The 21,306-nt window shown below is 38.0% G+C and overlaps 2 protein-coding genes and 1 pseudogene across 3 annotated transcripts in view; 1 reads left to right on the forward strand and 2 right to left on the reverse strand.

Moving 5' to 3' along the window:
• The window catches only part of FGD4 (FYVE, RhoGEF and PH domain containing 4), a gene marked incomplete at both ends in the record, with an annotated part of 196,128 nt that overhangs the window by 106,476 nt on the left and 68,346 nt on the right, over positions 1-21,306 (reverse strand). The window lies entirely within an intron of this gene.
• LOC307060642 (14-3-3 protein zeta/delta-like) lies at positions 5,067-5,857 on the forward strand (annotated as a pseudogene). The gene has a single exon. The product of its transcript is annotated as a 14-3-3 protein zeta/delta-like (transcript).
• Positions 14,584-14,862, reverse strand: LOC307060641 (small nuclear ribonucleoprotein E-like; the record flags this gene model as incomplete). Its single annotated transcript, XM_079715261.1, has 1 exon — positions 14,584-14,862. One exon carries the CDS (start codon positions 14,860-14,862, stop codon positions 14,584-14,586), a length of 279 nt encoding a protein of 92 aa, XP_079571387.1.

Below are 21,306 nucleotides of genomic sequence, written 5' to 3' on the forward strand. Positions count from 1 at the left end.
TCCTACTGGTAGATTTCTAAAACTGGAACTGTGAGATCAAAGGACATAAACATCTTTAGCTCTACTGACACACGGAGCAAGTGTGTTCTTCTATTTCCTTGTTTTAATTATTCCCCTTTCAAAGAGTTCCTGTTTCACAGGACATTCTTAGTAGGTAGTTAAGTCAAGTGACCTTGTGTTCCTCTAATGGGACCAAGGGTAAGTGCTGACCAAAGCTTAGCCCATCAGAGTCTAGCTCCAAGGAATCAGTAATTGGAACTTCTGCGTTTCTGCTAGGCACTGGTACTAAGAACTGGTATAACTGAGATTTGTGGTAGCCATGTTTTTTTGCCATCCACACACAGATGCAGAAGAGGCCGGTCTGAAGGACATGGAGTTGTAACTGTCCTGGTTCCAGGCTCCTGAGAGGCCTGGATGAACTTACTGTCCCTTGGCTCCTAGAGACACCTTTTTATTATTTCTATATATCCCCCTTTTCTCTTGAGTTATAGTGGGATTCTTCTATTCCTTGCAACAAAATGTTCTCTAATTCAAATAATACATATTACTACATTGTTTCCCAAAAAAATTATATCAATTTACACTGTCATCTGAAGTTACATTGTTATCTGATGTATATAAGGGCGCCAATCCAAAATATAACCATTCAGGAAATTTTTCCCAATGTAATAAAAGAATATTTTGTATATTTCTTTGACTGCCAGTTATATAAAACTTTTTTCTCATTTATTAGGCATTTGTGTTTCTTCTTTTTTGAAATATTTGTTCATGTTCCTGGACAACTACTAACTACCTAAAGGCTTCTTAAAGACAGTAGTTATTAATTCTCTCCATCTCTTTGGAATCTTGTTTCTATATAACTCTGCTACTATGATGTTTAAGTTTCTTATATTTTTTGGCCTAGGTTAATGCAATGGCTTTCTAATTGAAACTGAGCTTTTAAGAATATGAGATTGAAGCAGAATAGATCAGGGTTTTAATCATTTAATTACTAGTGAACTTGAAAATAGTATGTATCTAATAGCAAGTTTTATTTGTTCAATGAGGATAAATTCCAATTATCTCAAATGTTTGTTAAAGATTAAATGAGATGATAAATGTACTTTGCATTGTCTGACATACAGAAAACACTGAAAGTTGGTATCGCAATTATAGCAGTTGTTATAAGTGTATTTAAACTGGCTCGAATTGAACTACATATGCTTTGCAAATATAAAACAGCTGCACAAGAGAGCGCACAATCACAGGTGCAATAGTTTAAGTCATTCAGGCAACGATGCTCATGTGCTCTGTTGTAGGAGTGAGACCGAGAGATCATGAACCTGCTGCTCCCTCATACTGCATACAGCATGACCCCGAAATACAAAAGGAATTATTCCTTCTGGTGCCAAAGCGAAGAAGCAGCAATCTATTCCAATCCTGAAAAAAACACACATACTGGATTGGTCTTAACGAGAGAGTTGATCTCCAAAGCTATGCCTTCCTAAGGGAATTCTCAAGGACTTTTTGGACTCTATACAAGTTTTACTTAATGTGCTGACTTTAGAATCTAAATATCAAGAATAAGATATGACTTAATTATATTGTGGTGGTAATGATAGAAGAAGAAAAATTCTGGCCTGCTATGGATGAAGATGATGAGAAAAAGAACAACTCAGGCTGCCTTGGATGTTGTTCTCTCCAACGTTTCCATCATTTTAACTGCCAGTTATCTTTTTAGATGACAAAACTGAAGATCTATTCCTTGAATGTTTAAAACTATTCAAAGGTTCCTCATTCTTTACAGGATACAGTAAAAATTTCTATGCAACCAAGGTCTCCATTCTCAAATCCTGCCCTACCTTAGCTCAAATTCTACTCAGCTACCAGCAGTTCCCAGGCCCATCATGCCTCCTTGCTTTTGCTGCCTCAGACTATAATTCCCAGCCCACTTCACCTGTAGTCAATCACCTGTTCCTGTCTCCTACACCCCTCCACTGTGTCACCAATCATACTGAATGCAACTGAATGGTTAACAGATTGTTAGTCGAGCACCATGTGAGTACAGACCATTTCTAATCATGTTCTTTATCCAGAACCTAGCAAGGGCAGATGGACATGCAAAAAGTCTTCTTTTGGAGGTGATGAATATGTTTATGGCATAGATTAGGGTGATGGTTTTACAAGTGTATACTTATCTCCAAAGCTAGTCAAGTTATATACATTAAATATGTTCAGCCTTTTGTATGTCAATCATGCCTCAATAAAGTGTTGTTTTCTTTTAATCACTTGTTGAATAAATGAATGTGAGGAGTGAGAGAGTGAATGGAAGAGATCAAAGAAAAAATTATCCTATAGAGAGAAGGCAAATAGTACTCCCAGGTTTTCACTGCCAACAGTAGAAATTACACTGTTCATTTATTTAATTGTGTATTATCTATCTCCCCCTCTATTATGTAAGTTCACTAAAGACCCTGGCACCCATTGTGTTCCATGCCCTGTCCTCCACACATGCAACACTGCCCAGCATAGAGTACATGTTCAATAAATATTTGATAAGTGAATGAAAGGTTAACACTGATAATAGTAACACAGCCGAAGAAGCAATGTCTCAATAGGCAGGAGGGTGGTCCTGAGCAAGGTGAAGCAGATGGGTGGGGTGAGCAGAGCAGAGGGAAGGGAGGCTGGATAAGCAAACACAGGTTGTGTGTCTCCAGCAATGTCCACAGAAGAAAGTGCATTAACTCACAACAGAAATATACTAACCAGGGGACAAGTGTGCCCTAGAACGGAACTGTATTTGTCCTTCAGGCTGTCCTTCCTCAGTGCTCCACCCCTACCTGCTCTGGGCTCCATAATCACCAAGCAACATCCTGATCATGATTTTACTTCTATAGATACAGATACAAGGGCGAGACCCTGCAAACTAAAAAACAAACATCTAGGTGGCTTGGCAGTTACATTTTTTAAAAAAGTTTAGGCAGTTATGAAAAATATATGTTTCTTATGACCTTGGTTACTGAGGGAATCATCTTTCAAAGCTGCCCTCCCCTTGGGCACATTGAAAATTGCATCTGTGAGACTTTAGGGTGATACCCCAATGTTCTGTTCCTCATCAAGGTAACAATGTAGGAAGTCAGTTGGCTTTACCCATATCTTGGTATTCCTCATGCAATACTCAACATCAGCTGTTTTTGCAACTCAAGTTCTGTGACCTTGGACAAGCTGCTTAATCTTTATGGACCTCAGATTCTTCTCTGACAGATCCTCCCAATCTCTAAATTATGTGAAAATAAACATCTAGCGATGTATAATAGGGATCTAAAAAATCTCTAATAGATTCCATCTGTTTGCCTTATGGAAATACATCTTTATGGAAATAAATCTGGGTTCAGGATCAGGAAATTGGCAAAAATTTTAAAAGAGCACAGGGTTTAAGCAGACATGGAGGAAGGAAACAACTGCTTACAGGGGAAGTAAGTAACAACACCTTTATTACAATAGAACAATTACAGCCCCCACAGAGTAGGGGTTATTTGTAAAAATATGGAATTTTTCTAAGGATAAGGTATTGCTAGATACCCTCATACAACTCTATCAAGCCATCACTGGGCTTAAAGTGGCGACAACTGAATGAGAAAGGTGTGAGTGTGTTACACAAAACTGTTCCAAGGATCTGCTGCTGCCTACATAGACCCATTGCCAATTTATAGAAAGTTTGCCTTTTTATTTTACAGAAGCATAGAAGCAGGTATAAAAACAGAAGAAGAAATATCTCAGAAGAAACTGATGATAATCAAATATATGGCACACTCCCAGAAAGAAAAATCCTGCCAAATGCAACCACCTTTGAGCCATAGCTTTTGGGTGAGTTTACAACATTCATGTGCACATTGTATACAGGTGTCACACCCTGTAGCTCTATATCTAACACAGCAATGCAAAATTCTTACTGATGCACAAAATTAACTCATTCTAAGCGTTTCTTGAAACCATGGTAATATGGAACTGTAGGAGAGGGCAAAAGAAGGCAATTTTTACTACATCTATTTTAAAAAGTCACATTTTTATGCAAACAGCTTCAACACCAGGGACATGTGAACAAAGCAGCATCAGCAATGACAGCATCAACAGGTACTCCTTTCCTTCAAATCCCTAGTGTTCCATCATCTCAGCGCAAGGGCCAAATGGACCACCATGGCCGAAAATAGTGAACGGCAAAAATGAATTATAAATCTGTATCCCAAAAGCAAAAAAGACTCAATTTAGAAGTTAGACAGAATATGGCGATAACAGGAAGAAAAATGTAATAATTTAACTGCTGTTTATGAGCTCTGTGGTCTATTTATTCAAATAGTTAAGTCAGGCAGCATTCCAGCATAATGTGTCAAAGAAGCAGAAAGACTTGACTGTTTGTACCGAACTAGTGGTGGGTTGACATGCTGTCCACTCAGACTGTTATGGATTTGAATCATTCCAGGCACTTTATTCAGAGTTTCCAATTTGTCATCTATATAATACGTTTATAAGAAATAACTCTCAATAAGGGTTGCTTTACATATTTACAAACATAAAGCTAAACTTGCCATTTAGTAAAATCTTAAGTTGCACTGAAGGACTGAAAAGCGTCATGCCATCAGAGTCTGAAGAGTTGGAAGAAGGGTCACAAAGCACTGAAATCTAGCACCTCCCTCCACCCTGAGAGACAAGGACAGTGGGAACCAGGAAGCAGTGCTTCATAGCTGACCTGACATTCTCAACTTGTTACCACAAGACTGTGGACATGGTGGTGGGTCTCACCACTGACAGTTTGTGAATCGAAGTGAACACATCACCATGAGCAATAAGAGATACCAGGTCCAAAAACCACACCCCCTTGAGGGAACTAACGTCATGGGACTCACAGGTGCTTCAGGGACTGTCCCACTGCCCATTCCTCTTCACCAATTTCAGGAAGTGTAACCCTAAGCTTCTTGTCTTGTCAGTGGCTGATGGAACAAGGTTTTTCAACACATTTTGAACACCCCTGTGGCTTTATTCTTTATTACTCAGAAAAATCATGCAAGAAACACATTAATAGGAGACTGCTGAGCCCCGTCCGTCCGTCGCCACCCACTCAGGACACAGAACATCCAGTCATGGATAAAAATGAGCCAGTGCAGAAGGCCAAACTGGCCGAGGAGGCTGAGCGATATGACGACATGGCAGCCTGCATGAAGTCTGTAACTGAGCAAGGAGCTGAATTATCCAATGAGGAGAGGAATCTTCCTCAGTTGCTTATAAAAATGTTGTAGGAGCCCGTAGGTCATCTTGGAGGGTCGTCTCAAGTATTGAGCAGAAGACGGAAGGTGCTGAGAAAAAACAGCAGATGGCTCGAGAATACAGAGAGAAAATTGAGACCGAGCTAAGAGGTATCTGCAATGATGTACTGTCTCTTTTGGAAAAGTTCTTGATCCCCAATGCTTCACAAGCAGAGAGCAAAGTCTTCTATTTGAAAATGAAAGGAGACTACTACCGCTATTTGGCTGAGGTTGCTGCTGATGATGACAAGAAAGGGATTGTGGATCAATCACAGCAAGCATACCAAGAAGCTTTTGAAATCAGCAAAAAGGAAATGCAGCCAACACATCCTATCAGATTGGGTCTGGCCCTTAACTTCTCTGTGTTCTATTATGAGATTCTGAACTCCCCTGAGAAAGCCTGCTCTCTTGCAAAAACAGCATTTGATGAAGCCACTGCTGAACTTGATACATTAAGTGAAGAGTCATACAAAGACAGCACACTAATAATAATGCAGTAACTGAGAGACAACTTGACATTGTGGATATCGGATACCCAAGGAGACGAAGCTGAAGCAGGAGAAGGAGGGGAAAATTAAAAGGCCTTCCAACTTTTGTCTGCCTCATTCTAAAATTTACACAGTAGACCATTTGTCATCCATGCTGTCCCACAAATAGTTTTTTGTTTATGATTTATGACAGGTTTATGTTACTTCTATTTGAACTTCTGTATTTCCCATGTGGTTTTTATGTTTAATATTAGGGAAGTAGGGCCAGTTAACATTTAGGGAGTTACCTGTTTTCATCTTGAGGTGGCCAATATGGGGATGTGGAATTTTTATACAAGTTAGAAATGTTTGGCATAGTACTTTTGGTACATTGTGGCTTCACAAGGGCCAGGGTTAAAACTGCTTCCATGTCTAAGCAAAGAAAACTGCCTCGTATTGGTTTGTCCTGGTGGGGAATAAAAGGGATAATTGGTTCCAGTCACAGGTGTAGCTGTGGGTACTTTAAGGTTTGGAGCACTTATAAGGCTATAGTAGAAATAGATATCCCATGGATATTACATGTTAAACCATGTGTTATCTGTGGAATACTCAGTCTCAATGTGCACACCATTGACTACAGCTACAGAAGTGTTCCTTTAGTTGTGACCCAATTTACTCTGGATAAGGGCAGAAACGGTTCACATTCCATTATTTGTAAAGTTACCTGCTGTTTGTTTTCATTATTTTTGCTACACTCATTTTATTTGTATTTAAATGTTTTAGGCAACCTAAGAACAAATGTACAAGTAAAGATGCAGTAAAAATGAATTGCTTGATATTCATTACTTCATGTATATCAAGCGCAGCAGTAAAACAAAAAACCAATATATTTAACATTTTTAGGGGTTTTTTTTGCTTTTGTGGGGTTTGTTTTGTTTTGTTTTGTTTTGTTTTTTGGGTTTTTTGTGTGTGTGTTTTTTTGATACTTGCCTAACATGCATGTGCTGTAAAAATAGTTAACAGGGAAATAACTTGAGATGATAGCTAGCTTTGTTTAATGTCTTATGAGATTTTCATGAACAATCCAAGCATAATTGTTAAGAACACGTGTATTAAGTTCATGTAAGTGGAATAAAAGTTTTATGAATAGACTTTTCAAAAAAAAAGAAACATATTAATAAACATATTTACAAGTGAAAACAAATGATTAAATGCCTGCCAATACCTATAAAATACTGGGATACATTCTGACATAAATACCCACTTAAAAAAACACAATCTTATAACTTTAACTTAGTAACAATCAAAATAGTAAGGAAATTCACAAACACTTAGAGAACTTGAGAAGTGTACTAATTTGCCCAGCTCACCTCAACTGCATCCCAGGCACACAGATGCTCACACACTTCATACCCATTCACTCATAGGCTTTTGCAGGTTTCTACGACACAAGGTAATCAAGGCAACATAAACAGCCTAATGTTCTTAAATTATCTCATTTCCTCCCCAAACTTATATTGCTTATGAACAATTGTTTTTATGGGTGAAAATTTCATCCAAATATTACAACATTCACTTAAAATTTTTTACAGATGCTGCCAAGGAAATTTTCAGGCAGATACATATCTATTATTACTGAAAAAGATGCCTTTTTAGAGCTAGTATGCACCTAATCTAATTTTGCATATTAAAAAACTTTAGAATAATAAGAATAATATAATGTATTAATTAGACCAGTAAGCACAAAAGAAAGTAAGAATTTTAGCTACAATAAGTCAACTACAATACCAAGAACCCACAATTAGCAGTCAGGCCTGAAAACCTTTTCTTGAAGTAAGAACATGAGTCCTTGACCAATACAAGGTTATCTAATTTTATATTATAATAATAAAAAAAAGAGAAAATCAAACAAGTAGGGCCTGTTGGCAATGACCTTTTCTAGCTCTCTGGGCAGCCACTGACCCACTGGCATGAATGTCCAAGATGACAGCAGAACAGCAGAATTAGAGGAACTAAAGCTGCATTAGCAAATCCTCTCCTTGCAACCCCTTCCTATATCAAATAAAAATGGCAGACCCAGCTAGACTCACAGATCCCTGGCGCTACGGTTTAAATGATAGGAAAACTTACACAAAAGAAGTATCCAGAGTATAGACAGCACTCTTTTTGTTTTTCACTTTCATGTTTTAGGGCACAGTTTTGGGGAAGGGGATACAATGCTGCTTTACAAAGGACAGAGAAGTCCCTTGTTTGAGCTACCAACCTCTTAGCCACACAGAAAAATGTCAGTCATCCATTTGTTAGCACCAAAATCTCCTTCTACTGCTTACAATATGCACCACACATTTTAAGGGACTGTTCAAACAGAAAAACAAAGGCAGCCCTTGAAATAGAAGCAGATCTTCCTAGCTTTGCCCCTTCCTTTATCACTTATGCCTACATGCCTGCCGTTAAAGCACTGTCACATTGTTCCACATGCTCAGGCCCTTGAAACTTGTGCAAAAGCATTGCAAAATAAAACTGCATAAACATCACATTACAAAACATGAGCTAGTAATAGTAGGTCAGTCATGTGGGCCAGAATAATGATTAATAAAATCATAACTTACAAATGTCCCTGACCTGAGACATTTTTTTACTTGAAGAAGACATTGAACACGTTGTGGTCATGGGTGTTTTTCAAAAAGCATATTGGTACAATTCACTCTGAGAAACCATTTAAAATGATGGTCTTTTTGCCAATTTCAGTGGTCATAATACAATTTCACAGGCATGAAAAAATTTTAAAGATTAAAGAACAATTCTTTCATTTTTTCCAACATCAACTTGTAATTGTATAGGTATAACTGAGCTGCTTAAAATCAATCAACAGAAGTGTGTAATGCTGGAGGCTCTTTCCAGAAAAGCTTATAGCTCCCTCTCCTTGGACCACATAGAGATAATGCCCCACACCAAATGTAGCACAAACTGGATACACAGTACTAGGATTACTTACCTTATAAAAAGCTGAATTTATTCCTCTTGGTTAGAAGTCACAAATGGTTAAGAAGTAAAACTCCCTTCATTTGTTCTTCTAGTGAGCCAAATCTAGCCTCCCATTAACCCAGTCCATTGCAGATAATTTCACACAGCACACGCTCCCAGTTTCCAGCCCAGCAAGGATAATCACATTCCGGCGGGGAGTGAACAGATGGTGGATTCCATGGTAACCAGCCCTCCTAAGGCGATTGGTAGAAGTGTGTGACTACTGCTTATTGGGTAACAATCGCTGTCTTTGTGCTCCAGCCTTGCAAATCCTAAAGGAAGGAACAACATATAGCCACTCACATGCGCAGGGGCTTGCCTAGCAGGTGTTTGGCTATTTAAACAAGGCAATACAGGCCAATTAAAAGCTGTCCTGTAAATCTACCCTTGGAGGTACAAAGTCCTAACATGTCAGATAGCGTCCACTGCTCATTCAGGGAGAAAGGTCACATGAGGCTTAACTTGACAAAGAGAAAATAAAGCTTGAAAGTTAACTTGAAAATTCAAGATAACGCATTCCAGAAATCTAAGCTGTATCAGTAAGTTCTTTTCTGATTTACAATCCACATCAGAAGTGAAACTGGTTTTGTATTTAGATCTTCTTAAATAAAATTTTCAAATTTGCCAAACTTAGTTTGAAAATAAAGTTTTCAAAATCAATTGTCTTATAAATGTACACGTAATAATTTTTTTAAACTTATATAAATTCATTTTTACTGTTTTTGTTGATTTGGAAGGAGAGGGAGAGGCTACTAAACTTCAAATTTTCATTAGGGCCTTATGCAATTATAGGATTGAAATCTCTTGGTTACATACTCTCCACTGGGTTTAATTTGTTTCCGCATCCATGAAAGCTAAATGTCAATTCAGCAGGAAAAGAGCTTTCCCCCAATCAGTGGTGCTCAAGGAATCAGAGAATACGTCCTTGGAAGAGCAAAATGGCTGAAAACCAAATATATACCACACCTAAACCAACTACTGGAAATAATGCATAAATCTAAAACAGATAAACTCTAAGCACTCAAAATAAATCCATCAGAAATAAATTTTTTAAAGGCAAGGAAAAGAAATAATTAGGATATAAGCTTAAAGCAAAAACTAAATAAAACAAAAATTGTGAGCTGTGACTAGACCTTTAGGTCTTAATTACCTCATTACTCTATGGTTACCCACTATCCTAAATTTAGGACTTCTTTTCTTGGTATGAACAGAAATGAGACACAAATGTGGAAAGGAAAAAGACAAGATTATTATTTGCAAATGATACAGTTCTATTGTAGAAAAATAAATTGAAAGAAATCAAGGATATTATTTATAATACCCGAAATTTAGTGATGTGGCCAAATATATCAATATAATTCCTTTATAAGGCAAAAACTATCAGAATACTGGTGAAATTTACTAACAAGGGCACACAACACTGGGGAATAATATTATCAAGAACTGTGTATGAACTATTTGGGAACAAAGAAATGAACTCTTATCAGAAGAAATAAAACTAAATGGAGAGAAATAATGCATTGCTAGATGCAAAGATCCATTTTAAAGATGCCAATTCTTCTCAAATTACCAGAGTCAGTCTTCTAGTAAATTTATATATATATATATAAAACATATATATGTATATATGTGTGTGTGTGTATATATATATATATATATATATATATATATAGTCTTCCAGTAAAATTTCCAACATACTTTAGGAAATAAATTTAACAAAGTGACTCTAAAGTTTATGTGGATTAAAAAAATGAAAATACCAATGAAAATTCTATGAGAGGAGTAAAAATGGGTAAAATAACTGTACCAAGTTTTTTAAACATGTTAAAAATACTATAAATATACAGCTATCTCCCAAATTTATAACTCCAGGACAAATCTCTTTCCCCATGAATTGCAGACTCCTACATCTAACTACTTACTGAACATCTCTGCCTGATTAATGTTTAATAAATATCTCGAACATAACATCCCAAAACTCAACTCCCAATTTCTCACCCAAACCTGCTCCTCCTGAATCCTTCCTTGTTTTTGGAAACAGCAACTCCAACATTCCAGTCACTCGAGCTGAAAGCCTGAGAGCCCATCTTTGACTTTTCTCTTTCACTGACATCTTCACATACAACCTGACAGCTCATGACATGGGCTATTTCTTCCAATATGGCCACTTCTAATATGGCCCCTCCACCACTTCCACCTGGTCTAGGGCATACCACCTCTCACCTGGATTCCTTAATAATTTCCTAATTAAACTCTCTGCTTCCACTTTGCCCTGTACAGGCTATAAAACCTAAGCGGATAATGAGAATTCTCTTCTCAAAACTGACTTTCCCCTTGCACTGAGGATGGAAGTTCCATTCTGTATGAGGACTTAAAAAGCCCTTAATAACCTGCACCTCACCCCCATTAACTCACTTGATTCGTCTCCCACAACCCTCTCCTCCCTTCCGTGAGCTCTCCAGGCAGAGTCTGACACTGTCTCTTCTCCTCAGCATCTTTTCAGTAACTTAGACAGTGACAGTGTTTACTACAGCCCAGAGTTCTCTGTACACATCTCCACTTACAAACCGAGAGCCCCTCAAAGCCAGGGACTGCGCCACTCTGATCTTTGTGCTCCTGGTGGCAAGCAAAGGTCCTTATACACAGTGAGTACTTACTGAATCTGCTGAATGAATAACAGCTTGCTGAAGAATTTTTTATTCTAGGGCAAATTTAGAGGCAACTTAAGAATCTAATAATAGATGAATGGTTATGCAAATAATGTATTCAACTTGATAGGATATCATGCAGTTATTAAAAATATGGTCATGGACTTCCCCAGTGGTCCAGTGGTTAAGACTCCGCCTTCCAGTGCAGGGGGAGTGGGTTTGATCCCTGGTCGAAGAACTAAGGTGCTACCTGCTGCAGGGTGCAGCCAAAAATTTTTTAAAATAAAATAAAAATATGGTCACAAAGACTATATGGCATAAGGGAAATGTGAATGGTATAATAACAATGGGGACTTCCCTGGTATTGCAGTAGTTAAGAATCCACCTGCCAGTGCAGGGGACACGGGCTCGAGCCCTGGTCGGGGAAGATCCCACATGCCGCGGAGCAACTAGGCCCGTGCGCCACAACTACCGAGCCTGCGCTCTAGAACCCGCGAGCCACAACTACTGAAGCCTGCGCGCCTAGAGCCCGTGCTCCGCAACAAGAGAAGCCACCCCAGTGAGAAGTCTGTGCACCACAATGAGGAGTAGCCCCTGCTCACCGCAACTAGAGAAAGCTTGCACGCAGCCAACAAAGACCCAACGCAGCCAAAAATAAATACATTTATAAAAAATAATAATAAATGTTCTATTTACTGAGTCCCTAGTATGTGCTAGGAACTATAATAAGCACTTTACATATATGTTATTTAAACCTCACAGAGATTATGAAGTAGGTATTACTATCCTCATTTTTCAGTTATGGAAACAGACTCAGAAACTAAGTTCTTTGCCCTACATCTCATTGCTGAGACTAGAACCTCATGTAAGACCAAAGCTTGGGCCTGTTCATTAAGCCACACTACCTCCTGGAAGTAGAGGGGAAAAAAAATACATAACTGAGTACTCACTATGAACAACTACATAAAAAAGAAAAGATTCTTAGGAAGAAAAGTCTAAGCCTCCGTATCTCAAAATTATAAGAGCAGCTGTGAGGAAGAAATGTTGGTGATGTTTTCCTTTCTCTGTTTTCCAAAATTTTTAATGTCATAAATGATAATTTTCTAAAAATAATATTTATTCTTCCTACACATATTTTTCAGTGTTCACCCCACTATGTTCTTGGGTGGATCTACTAACTATCAAGACAATTAAAAAAAACTAAAAAGGGCTTCCCTGGTGGCGCAGTGGTTGAGAGTCCGCCTGCCGATGCAGGGGACACGGGTTCATGCCCCGGTCTGGGAAGATCCCACATGCCGCAGGGCGGCTGGGCCCGTGAGCCATGGCCGCTGAGCCTGTGCGTCCGGAGCCTGTGCTCCGCAATGGGAGAGGCCACAACAGTGAGAGGCCCGCGTACCACAAAAAAAAAAAAAAAAAAAAAAAAAAAAAAAAAAAAAAACTAAAAAGAATCTGGCTTATAGTTTCTAGGAAATTGATTCTGTAAGAATTACTCAGAAAGAAAAAAAAGGCAGATCTAAGAAAGGCAAATAAGTAGTAGTGTCCTCTTTAGCTCCAGGTTCACCTCTGGCTGTTCTAACATTGTCTCCACAACAGCACCTCAAGCCACACTGCTCAGAATCTAATAATAGGGTCCCCAAACTTAAGCTGTAGGACACGTGTCAAATAGCCAATAATCCCCATAAAGGTTCTCGAGATAAAAAGGTGTTGGAAGCAGAGACGCCTGATAATTTATCTTCTTCAAATACTGGGCAGTCCGCAGTGTTGCCTAAAACTTGTTATAAGTAGCCACTGTGCCAGCTGAGCAGTGATCAAATAACCTTGGGAGTATTCCTCTATCTCCCTTCACTATTGAATCTATACCTAGGCATATATTTTTGGAATGTTTTTAAGCCCTTAGCTTTTACAAAGCTCAATGACAGAAAGACTCCTTAATTAGAAATTCAGAAACCTGGACCCTAGTCCCTGCTTAACCACTGGTATGATATGGCAAGCCATTGCCCTCTCTGGTCCTGTGCACTTCAGTCACAGAAAGAGAGCACTAGGTTAGATCATCTTCAAAGATCTCTTCTATTCTAAACTAATGAGAATGAATGTTGGAGGAAGGAGGATCCCTCCTCATTCTTACTGGTTTCAGCAGAAAAGGAGAAAGGGGCTGGAGCAGCAAGGACAAGAACAAATATTTATTTGTTTTCCAAAATGAAATGGCATACTAAAAATTTCTGGGTACGACCCTTAGGTGTAGGATGACTGAAAGCTCTGAGCAGGAGGTATTACTAAAGTACCAGGTGAGATGGCAATTGTACCCACAACAAAGATGCCCTGTGCAGGTGCACTTCGAGTAACATTACCACCAGCTCAGTTCTCACCACATTCTCTTTTTCTTGCTGAAAAGTGACTGGATATTGTTAGGGTTTTGTCCGTGAATATGAAACAGACTCAAGTTACCTATCCTAATTGGAGATAAATTTATCATGTAAGCCTAAGAAGCACCAGGTTAAACAACAGAGTTAACCAGTCACAGACACTAAAACACAAAATGCAACGTCTGTAAAAAGGTGACATTTTCTTAGATATTTTCAGTGTGTACCAAGAATTTTGTATTTTTGCTTAACATTCTATGTAAGATTTTTTTTATTTGACTGTTTTGCAATTAGTTCTATTAGTTCTATGAAGATGATTTAGAGCAAACATATATTTGCAAGGTACAAAGTACCTAACAAGCAAAAGAAAACACTGAAATAAATGGAACTTCTCTGCCCAGTTTGCAAGGTGTTAACAACGACGGAGTAACAAATTCCCTGGCGGTCCAGTGGTTAGGACTTGGCGCTTTCACTGCTGTGGCCTAGATTCAATCCCAGGTAGGGAACTAATGTCCCTCAAGCCACGAGGTGCGGCCAAAAACAAAAAAACAAAACAAAAAACAAACAAAAACAAAAAACAATGATGGAGTAAAAAGTCCAGCCTGATTTGATGGAAGCATTTTTTTTTAAGGAAACAATGTAAATATTTTAATAAAAACAATCCCACAGCATTTATTGTCATCTGGTAACAACATAAAGGTGAGCAGAACAATATGAATAAATGCTTTAGAACTACAGTCCTAACAAAGGACACCTAAAAAAACTGTATTGCCTTCTCAACAATTTCTCACTTCATTGATCATTTCTAGTTGGAGACACTCTGGAGCAGAGTAATGTTATCTCCTTTTAGCATGATCGGACCCAGTTGTTTTCTTGACTTTGTTTTAGAATGAATCTCTTCTGCATCATCTAATACGAGGTTCATATACTCATCAAAACCAATGATACAGCCCTCTATCCACATAGTCACTTGCTCATAAAGCCACATCTGAATCTGAGATCTATTTTGCAAGTATCTGAAGATGAGATTGACTGGCTGCACCATCACCTTCTGCACCTTCTGGCCCTGGCCCCGGTACGTCATGGTGGAAGCTCACAAAGACCACACTATCCTGCACATTACCTCAAAAAGCAACTTCCAGAATCGGAAGCATTTTTTTTTAATTGCCCATCATTCCTCTGATATGGTTAGCATATCAGGGAAGTACTTTCCTTTCCCGGCTACCACAATGCAAAGAAAACACGTGTTGAAGATAAGTCTATGTCAGAGGGTCTCTAGTCCTTTTTTGTCAAAGTCCAACCATTGGGACTCTAACCCAGTTCTACCAATGCCCCAGGGATATTTTTTTATTAAAATCAGAAAGATAATGTATCTTAGTCAAATGAGAATAATGGGATCCAATTCTTCACATCATGAGATCATTGTTCTCTTCATTAGGGTAATATTCCCTCTCTTTCCATATATTTAATGTTGACTCTAGAACAGAGGCTGGAGGAAAGTATACAAATATCTGTGTCCTAGTCTGTTGCCTTCCCCATTCTTCATTCTTATCCACATTCTTTTAAGGAGTGATGCATCTAAATCAGAATCTAGATGTTTTAATTCTTTTTTCTAAGAAACTTTCTGAAATATATGAAAGTGAAGACTCTCTTTGGGGAGTACATATATATAACATAATATATATTTATGTTAATACATTAATTATATTAGTAACTATCTTTTTACAAATATTTGTGACAAGTGGAAAAAGGATTAAGAACAAAGAATGTTCTATAAACAAGACTTATTGGGGATCTACAATTTGCAAAGTTCCAACCTAAACTCTACAGACAAAAAAAGGAGACACTGGTTCCTTTCTCTTGATGAGTTTTATATGTTCACACAACAAACACTTTCACCTCTTTGAGAGGTGAGGGGTGGAAATGTGTTAACAACTGTTACAGATGTCTAGCACTAGGTAAGTGAAAAAGATAAACCACACAAACATCACTCTGTAAAAATTATCAAAATATCAACATTATGAACCTTCTTTTTTATACTTTAGGTGCTGAGATCAGGCCACAGTGAAAATTATGTCAATCCCAGTTTTGTGCTCATAAAATCCAATGCTGAACAGTTAATCCCCACAACTCAAAAATTATCCTGAAGGACCAAAACATACAAACATCTATTGCTCTAGATCAAAGCTATGCAAAAACTGTTTAGCATAAGTTCTACAGGGTTTCCTTTGGGAATGAAAGCAAATTCAGCAAAAACTGAATGATCAACTGAATCCTTACAGTTGAAACCTACAGATTTATAGGCATGCCTCTAAGATAGTGCAGGTTTGGCTCCAGACCACCGCAATAAAGCAAATATTGCAATAAAGCAAATCACATGAATTTTTTGGTTTCCCAATGTATATAAAAGTTATGGCTACACTATAGTGTAGTCTGTTAAGTGTGCAATAGCATTATGTCTTAAAAAAACAATGTACATACCTTAATTAAAAAATACTTTATTGCTAAACACTGTTAACCATCATCTGACAATGCAGGGTTGCCACAAACGTTCAGTCTGTAAAAAATGCAATATCTGCAAAACTCAATAAAGTGAAGCACAAGAAAACAAGGTATGCCTGTATTTATGGTCTCTCATCTGATCTCATAAAATCAATTGTTTCTAACCTAACTTTACCTTTTTATCCCAAATCCAACCCCAGAAAGAGGAAAGTAGTCTAGTTTTGTGGGCAAGGGTCCTTTGAGACTAGGATTAAGGTGTATCTAGCTGTAAACATTTGAGGCTGTGTGTGTGGCAGAGATATGTATGCGGGATGAGTGGTGTGTGTGTATATATGAGGGTGCACAGGTGGGTGAGAAGGGTGTGTGTGCAGGGGGATTTGGGAAAGCTTCTTATGAATTATATCTAAACACCCTGGATTTTCTTTTGGGGTAACCAGAGGATAACCACCTGAATACGGGGCAAATCACGGTCAGTTAATGCTGCAAATACAGATTTCCAAACTCTGGGCAAGATAGGGTATACTTAAAAAATTCTTGCCCCACAACTTATCAGTGGGGAATGACTTCTCAGCTACAACTTCTGAGGTTTGAGGCTTTCATCTAAGAAACAGGTAGATGAATATTTGGTACCTCCCTCTCAAGAAGATCAGTCAGACCACATAGGTGAACCCCCGATGAATACCTAGAAAACTATATAGTTGTAAGAAGTTTTAAACCTGTTTAAAGGGGCAGGGGGGAAGGGAGACACAACTGTCTACTCTGAGACAAGAATAGCAAAGGATGACTTCCTGTAATGGGAAAAAAAAAAAAAAAAACTTAAGTCTCTTTCAACCCCCCCTCCCCCAAAACCCAAAATATCAATAAAACAAAAAAGTTCTTTCTTGGCTCCATTTATATTCTTGTCAAGCTATCTAATCGTGTCCCTTTTCTTGTTGACAGTTCTCAAAAAGTGGGAACTCCAAGGTCACTGCCTCCACTTTCTCACCAGTTAGTTGCTCCTTAGCCTACCCGTCTAACATGCACCTGATCCTACTCCCACCAAGGCCAGTGGGACATTGCAATCAGCAAATCCACAGGTCACCATTCAGTTCTTTTTTTAAAAAATTTATTTATTTGTGTATTTATTTTTGGCTGTGTTGGGTTTTCGTTGCTGCGCGTGGGCTTTCTCTAGTTGCGGCGAGCGGGGACTACTCTTCGTTGCGGTGTGCGGGCTTCTCACTGTGGTGGCTTCTCTTGTTGCAAAGCACGGGCTCTAGGCGCGTGGGCTTCAGTAGTTGTGACACGTGGGCTCTAGAGCGCAGGCTCAGGAGTTGTGGCACACGGGCTTAGTTGCTTCGTGGCATGTGGGATCTTCCTGGACCAGGGCTCGAACCCATGTCCCCTGCATTGGCAGGCGGATTCTCAACCACTGCGCCACCAGGGAAGCCCCGCCATTCAGTTCTTGAACCCCTGTACTTCTCTGGGAGCACCTGACAGTGCTGACCTCATTCTCCTTCTTGACATTCTTTCCTCCTGGGCCCCCTCACAACCAACTCTCCTGGTTCCCTAGGACTCTCTCCAGTAACTCCTTTCTTCTTTGCTTTAATCAGCAACTCTTCCTCCACCTTCTCCCTCCTCCATACATCCAATCAATCAGGTCTGTTCAATAAATGTTCACTGAATAAACATTCATAAAACATCACCAGTAAATGTGTTTAGATATTATACAGCAATTAGTTGGCCAAATATGAAGTTATTAGTTCAAACATGGAACCCCACTGACTGAATAGAAGCCTTTGATCTTTATAAATAAGAAAAAAAGCCAAATAATATCTTACTGAGTGTATGGTTGGAGGTGGGTAAAAGTAAAGACCTTCCCTTTCCTCATAAACTGAACAGTTGTGTAGGAATTTAAAAACTTACTTCCCTGCCAAGTTCTTACTGCCAAACCTCATTCCTGCCTCAAGTCCCTTGCACTTGCAGTTCCCTCTGCCTGGAACGTTTCATCTAGATTTTCCTCTTGCTTCCGTAACACAATTCATGCAAATCTGCACTTCGATGCCGCTTTCTCAGGTAGGTCTTTCCTTCCTCACAACCCCATCTCTGTCCCTTTCTATCGATCCTAGTACCTTGTTCTTTGTTATTTAATAGCACTTATCGCTGCCCAACTTTATATTAAATGTTTCTTTTTCACTCTTTTTACTTTCGGCTCCCACCCTATTTTTTAATGGACAAAAGCTTTGATTGGGAACCTCACAAAAGGTCTCCAATAAGCATATAAAAATCATTAATCAGAGATGTGCAAATTAAAATCACAAAATGATACCACTAGATACCTGCCACAGGGCTAAAATTTTTTTAGACAAGCAAAGTATTGGCTAGGAAGGGGAACTAGAATATTCACACCCTAAAACCACTATGGAAAACCTTTAGGCAACGTCTCCTAAAGCTGAACATATGCATACACAATAATTCCACTAAAAGATGTACAGTAATGTTCATAGAACCTTTCATTACATAATAATTGATGTTCATCAACAGCAAAATGGAAATAAAATACTATTCATACACACAAGAAATTGCTGTACAGTGTGTAATGGACAGGCTACAATCTTTGGGAACAGATGATCTTGGACTTGAATTCCAGTTCTGCTATTTACCATGTAATACTGAATATGTAGATATGGGGATATAGCCTCACTGAGTCTGCTTTCTCCACCTGAAAAATATGGTCATATCAGCTATCTTACAAGATTATTCTAAGGATTAGAAATAATGTGCATATAACACAAAGCACTGTGTCTAATAGGTACTCAGTAAACAATAAGACTAGGATTTAGGAGATATAACTTATATCACTCAGTATCAATTACCAATACTTTTTATACATAAACTTTCTTCCTGTAAAATAAAGATAATGTTTCACCTGACCTGCCAAACATATCTGCAGCATTTCTGAGTTACCAACACAGTCATCATTGAAACTATACAAGAACCAGGTCATAGCATTTTATTATTCAGCTACTTTACAGACCCCAAGTGCAACTGCAGCTGTTGGTCCTAATGCCAAAGGAGCAAATGAGTTGGAAGGATGAAAACAAATGTGCAGGAGAAATGCCAAGAAGTGTGTAAACGGCTGGACAGGAGTCCAATTGGTTCAGTGACAAAGCTGATCCTGAGAACACTGTGTGCACTGTATGCACGCTCTGAAGAAGCATACACAGGTTGGGATGCCTAAAAAACAATGGGGGCAAAAAAAAAAACCCCTTGAACTACTGTGGTTTTCAGCCTAATTCTGAGTCTCCTTTGGTCTTGTAAATAACTCTATTCATACTTGTCATTAGAGAATAAAACCTACAGGTCCTATAATAAATCCTATTTTGACTTCTTTTTAATATAAAATATATATGTATACATATAATCTGGCGTTTAATAGCAACCAGATCTTAAATTTTAAAGTTACAATAAAAATTAGGAGAAATGACTATTTCTAAGTATAATACATGTTCAATAAAATTTTACTCATTATAATAAAGAAAAGTCGGGTAGTAACTTATATTACCATCTAAAGTAGTGAGGAGGACGCAGAGCAGGGCAAAGAAAAAATAAATCCCCTAAAATCTTGAAATCAAATTTTCCGAGCCAAAATAATTACTTGAAGAATAAGACTCCAAACTTCCATATTTTGATTGTATATTCACATTACTCCAGTTATTTGTATTCTATTAAAATTTATCATCATGCCTATAAAGTTTTAAATGCAAGACACATTTAAGAATTTATAAGTAACTCAAAGTACTCTAAACTCAGTTCCATTCATTCCACAAGGTAGGTCAGTACTCCACGTTGGTGCAAGTCTGTGACATAGGGGCCTCTATACAATGGGAATGAAAAACAACAAGCTTTTTCTTTCTTTTGTGACTGAATTATTGGGAGAATCTCAGGCCATTTCTAACCTAGTGGAACAAAGAAAAACCAAAGGCTTTGGCTAAAGTCTTATGAATCTGTGTTTTTCCCAGCACCAGTATTTTCATAGCCCATGCTTGTATGCATAGATCTAGTTTTCCATTCACATGAGGCCTGTGGCACAGAAGAACCTGCCTTAGTTAGGGAAGTTCTCTTTCAATGTTCCTCAGTGATCACCTATTTGCAAATATTCTATAGAAACCACTCCAGTTTTTCTCTATGAAGAAAGCAATGTCATCTACATTTGAAAAATAGCTAGCACATAGGCTCCGTGCCACACAGAAGTAAAAGTTTTTAAAATGTGTGATTCGTAAGTTTAAACAAACATGGAACCTAACACGTTTGTTTAAAATCCTAATTAATGTCCTTAAAATTCTAAGGTATAGCTATTATTAATATCTTAAATCAAGAATACAAACACAATGGGATTTTTCCTCCCCAAGCCACCTTGCAAAGACAGTCTTTAAAAAATGGTGGTGTTCTCTCAGATATTTATAATCCAAAATCTTGAAAGATGTTAAATATCTAACAATGAAGGACATATTAACTAAATTAAAGTACTACTTTTTAACAGAATATCATACAGCTATAGAATTTTTACTAAGAAGTTTTGTAATGTGAAACGTCTAATGTTACGTGGGAAGGGGAAAGCATGATTTTAAAAATCCATGTAAATTATGACCTCAGCTTTGCCAAACAACAGATACAAAGAGGAAAAACACATCAAAATGTTATCAGTAGTTACACCTAAATGTTTATTTTCTTTCTCCTTACTACAAATCAAAAATCTGTTTAAAAATGTTTTTCTGAACAAAACATTCATCTAACGTTGTTTTTCAGTTAAATAGAAAAAGACCATGAGAACATTAAAGCTACAACGCTAGGAGGATCTAGGCAAGTCAACTGACTTCAGAGTCCAATAAATCATATGTAATTTCAAGAAATCCTTAACCTTGTGCGTTACCAATGTACCTTGCTGATGTTTTAGAAGTAGAGGGAATCTTATCCCCAAATAACTGATGAATGAGAGAAAATTAAGTGCACAAATAAGTTCTAATAAACTTGAAGTGTAGCTTTGACA

Source organism: Hyperoodon ampullatus (genome assembly GCF_949752795.1).
Source record: "Hyperoodon ampullatus genome assembly, chromosome: 11".
Classification (NCBI taxonomy): domain Eukaryota; kingdom Metazoa; phylum Chordata; class Mammalia; order Artiodactyla; family Ziphiidae; genus Hyperoodon; species Hyperoodon ampullatus.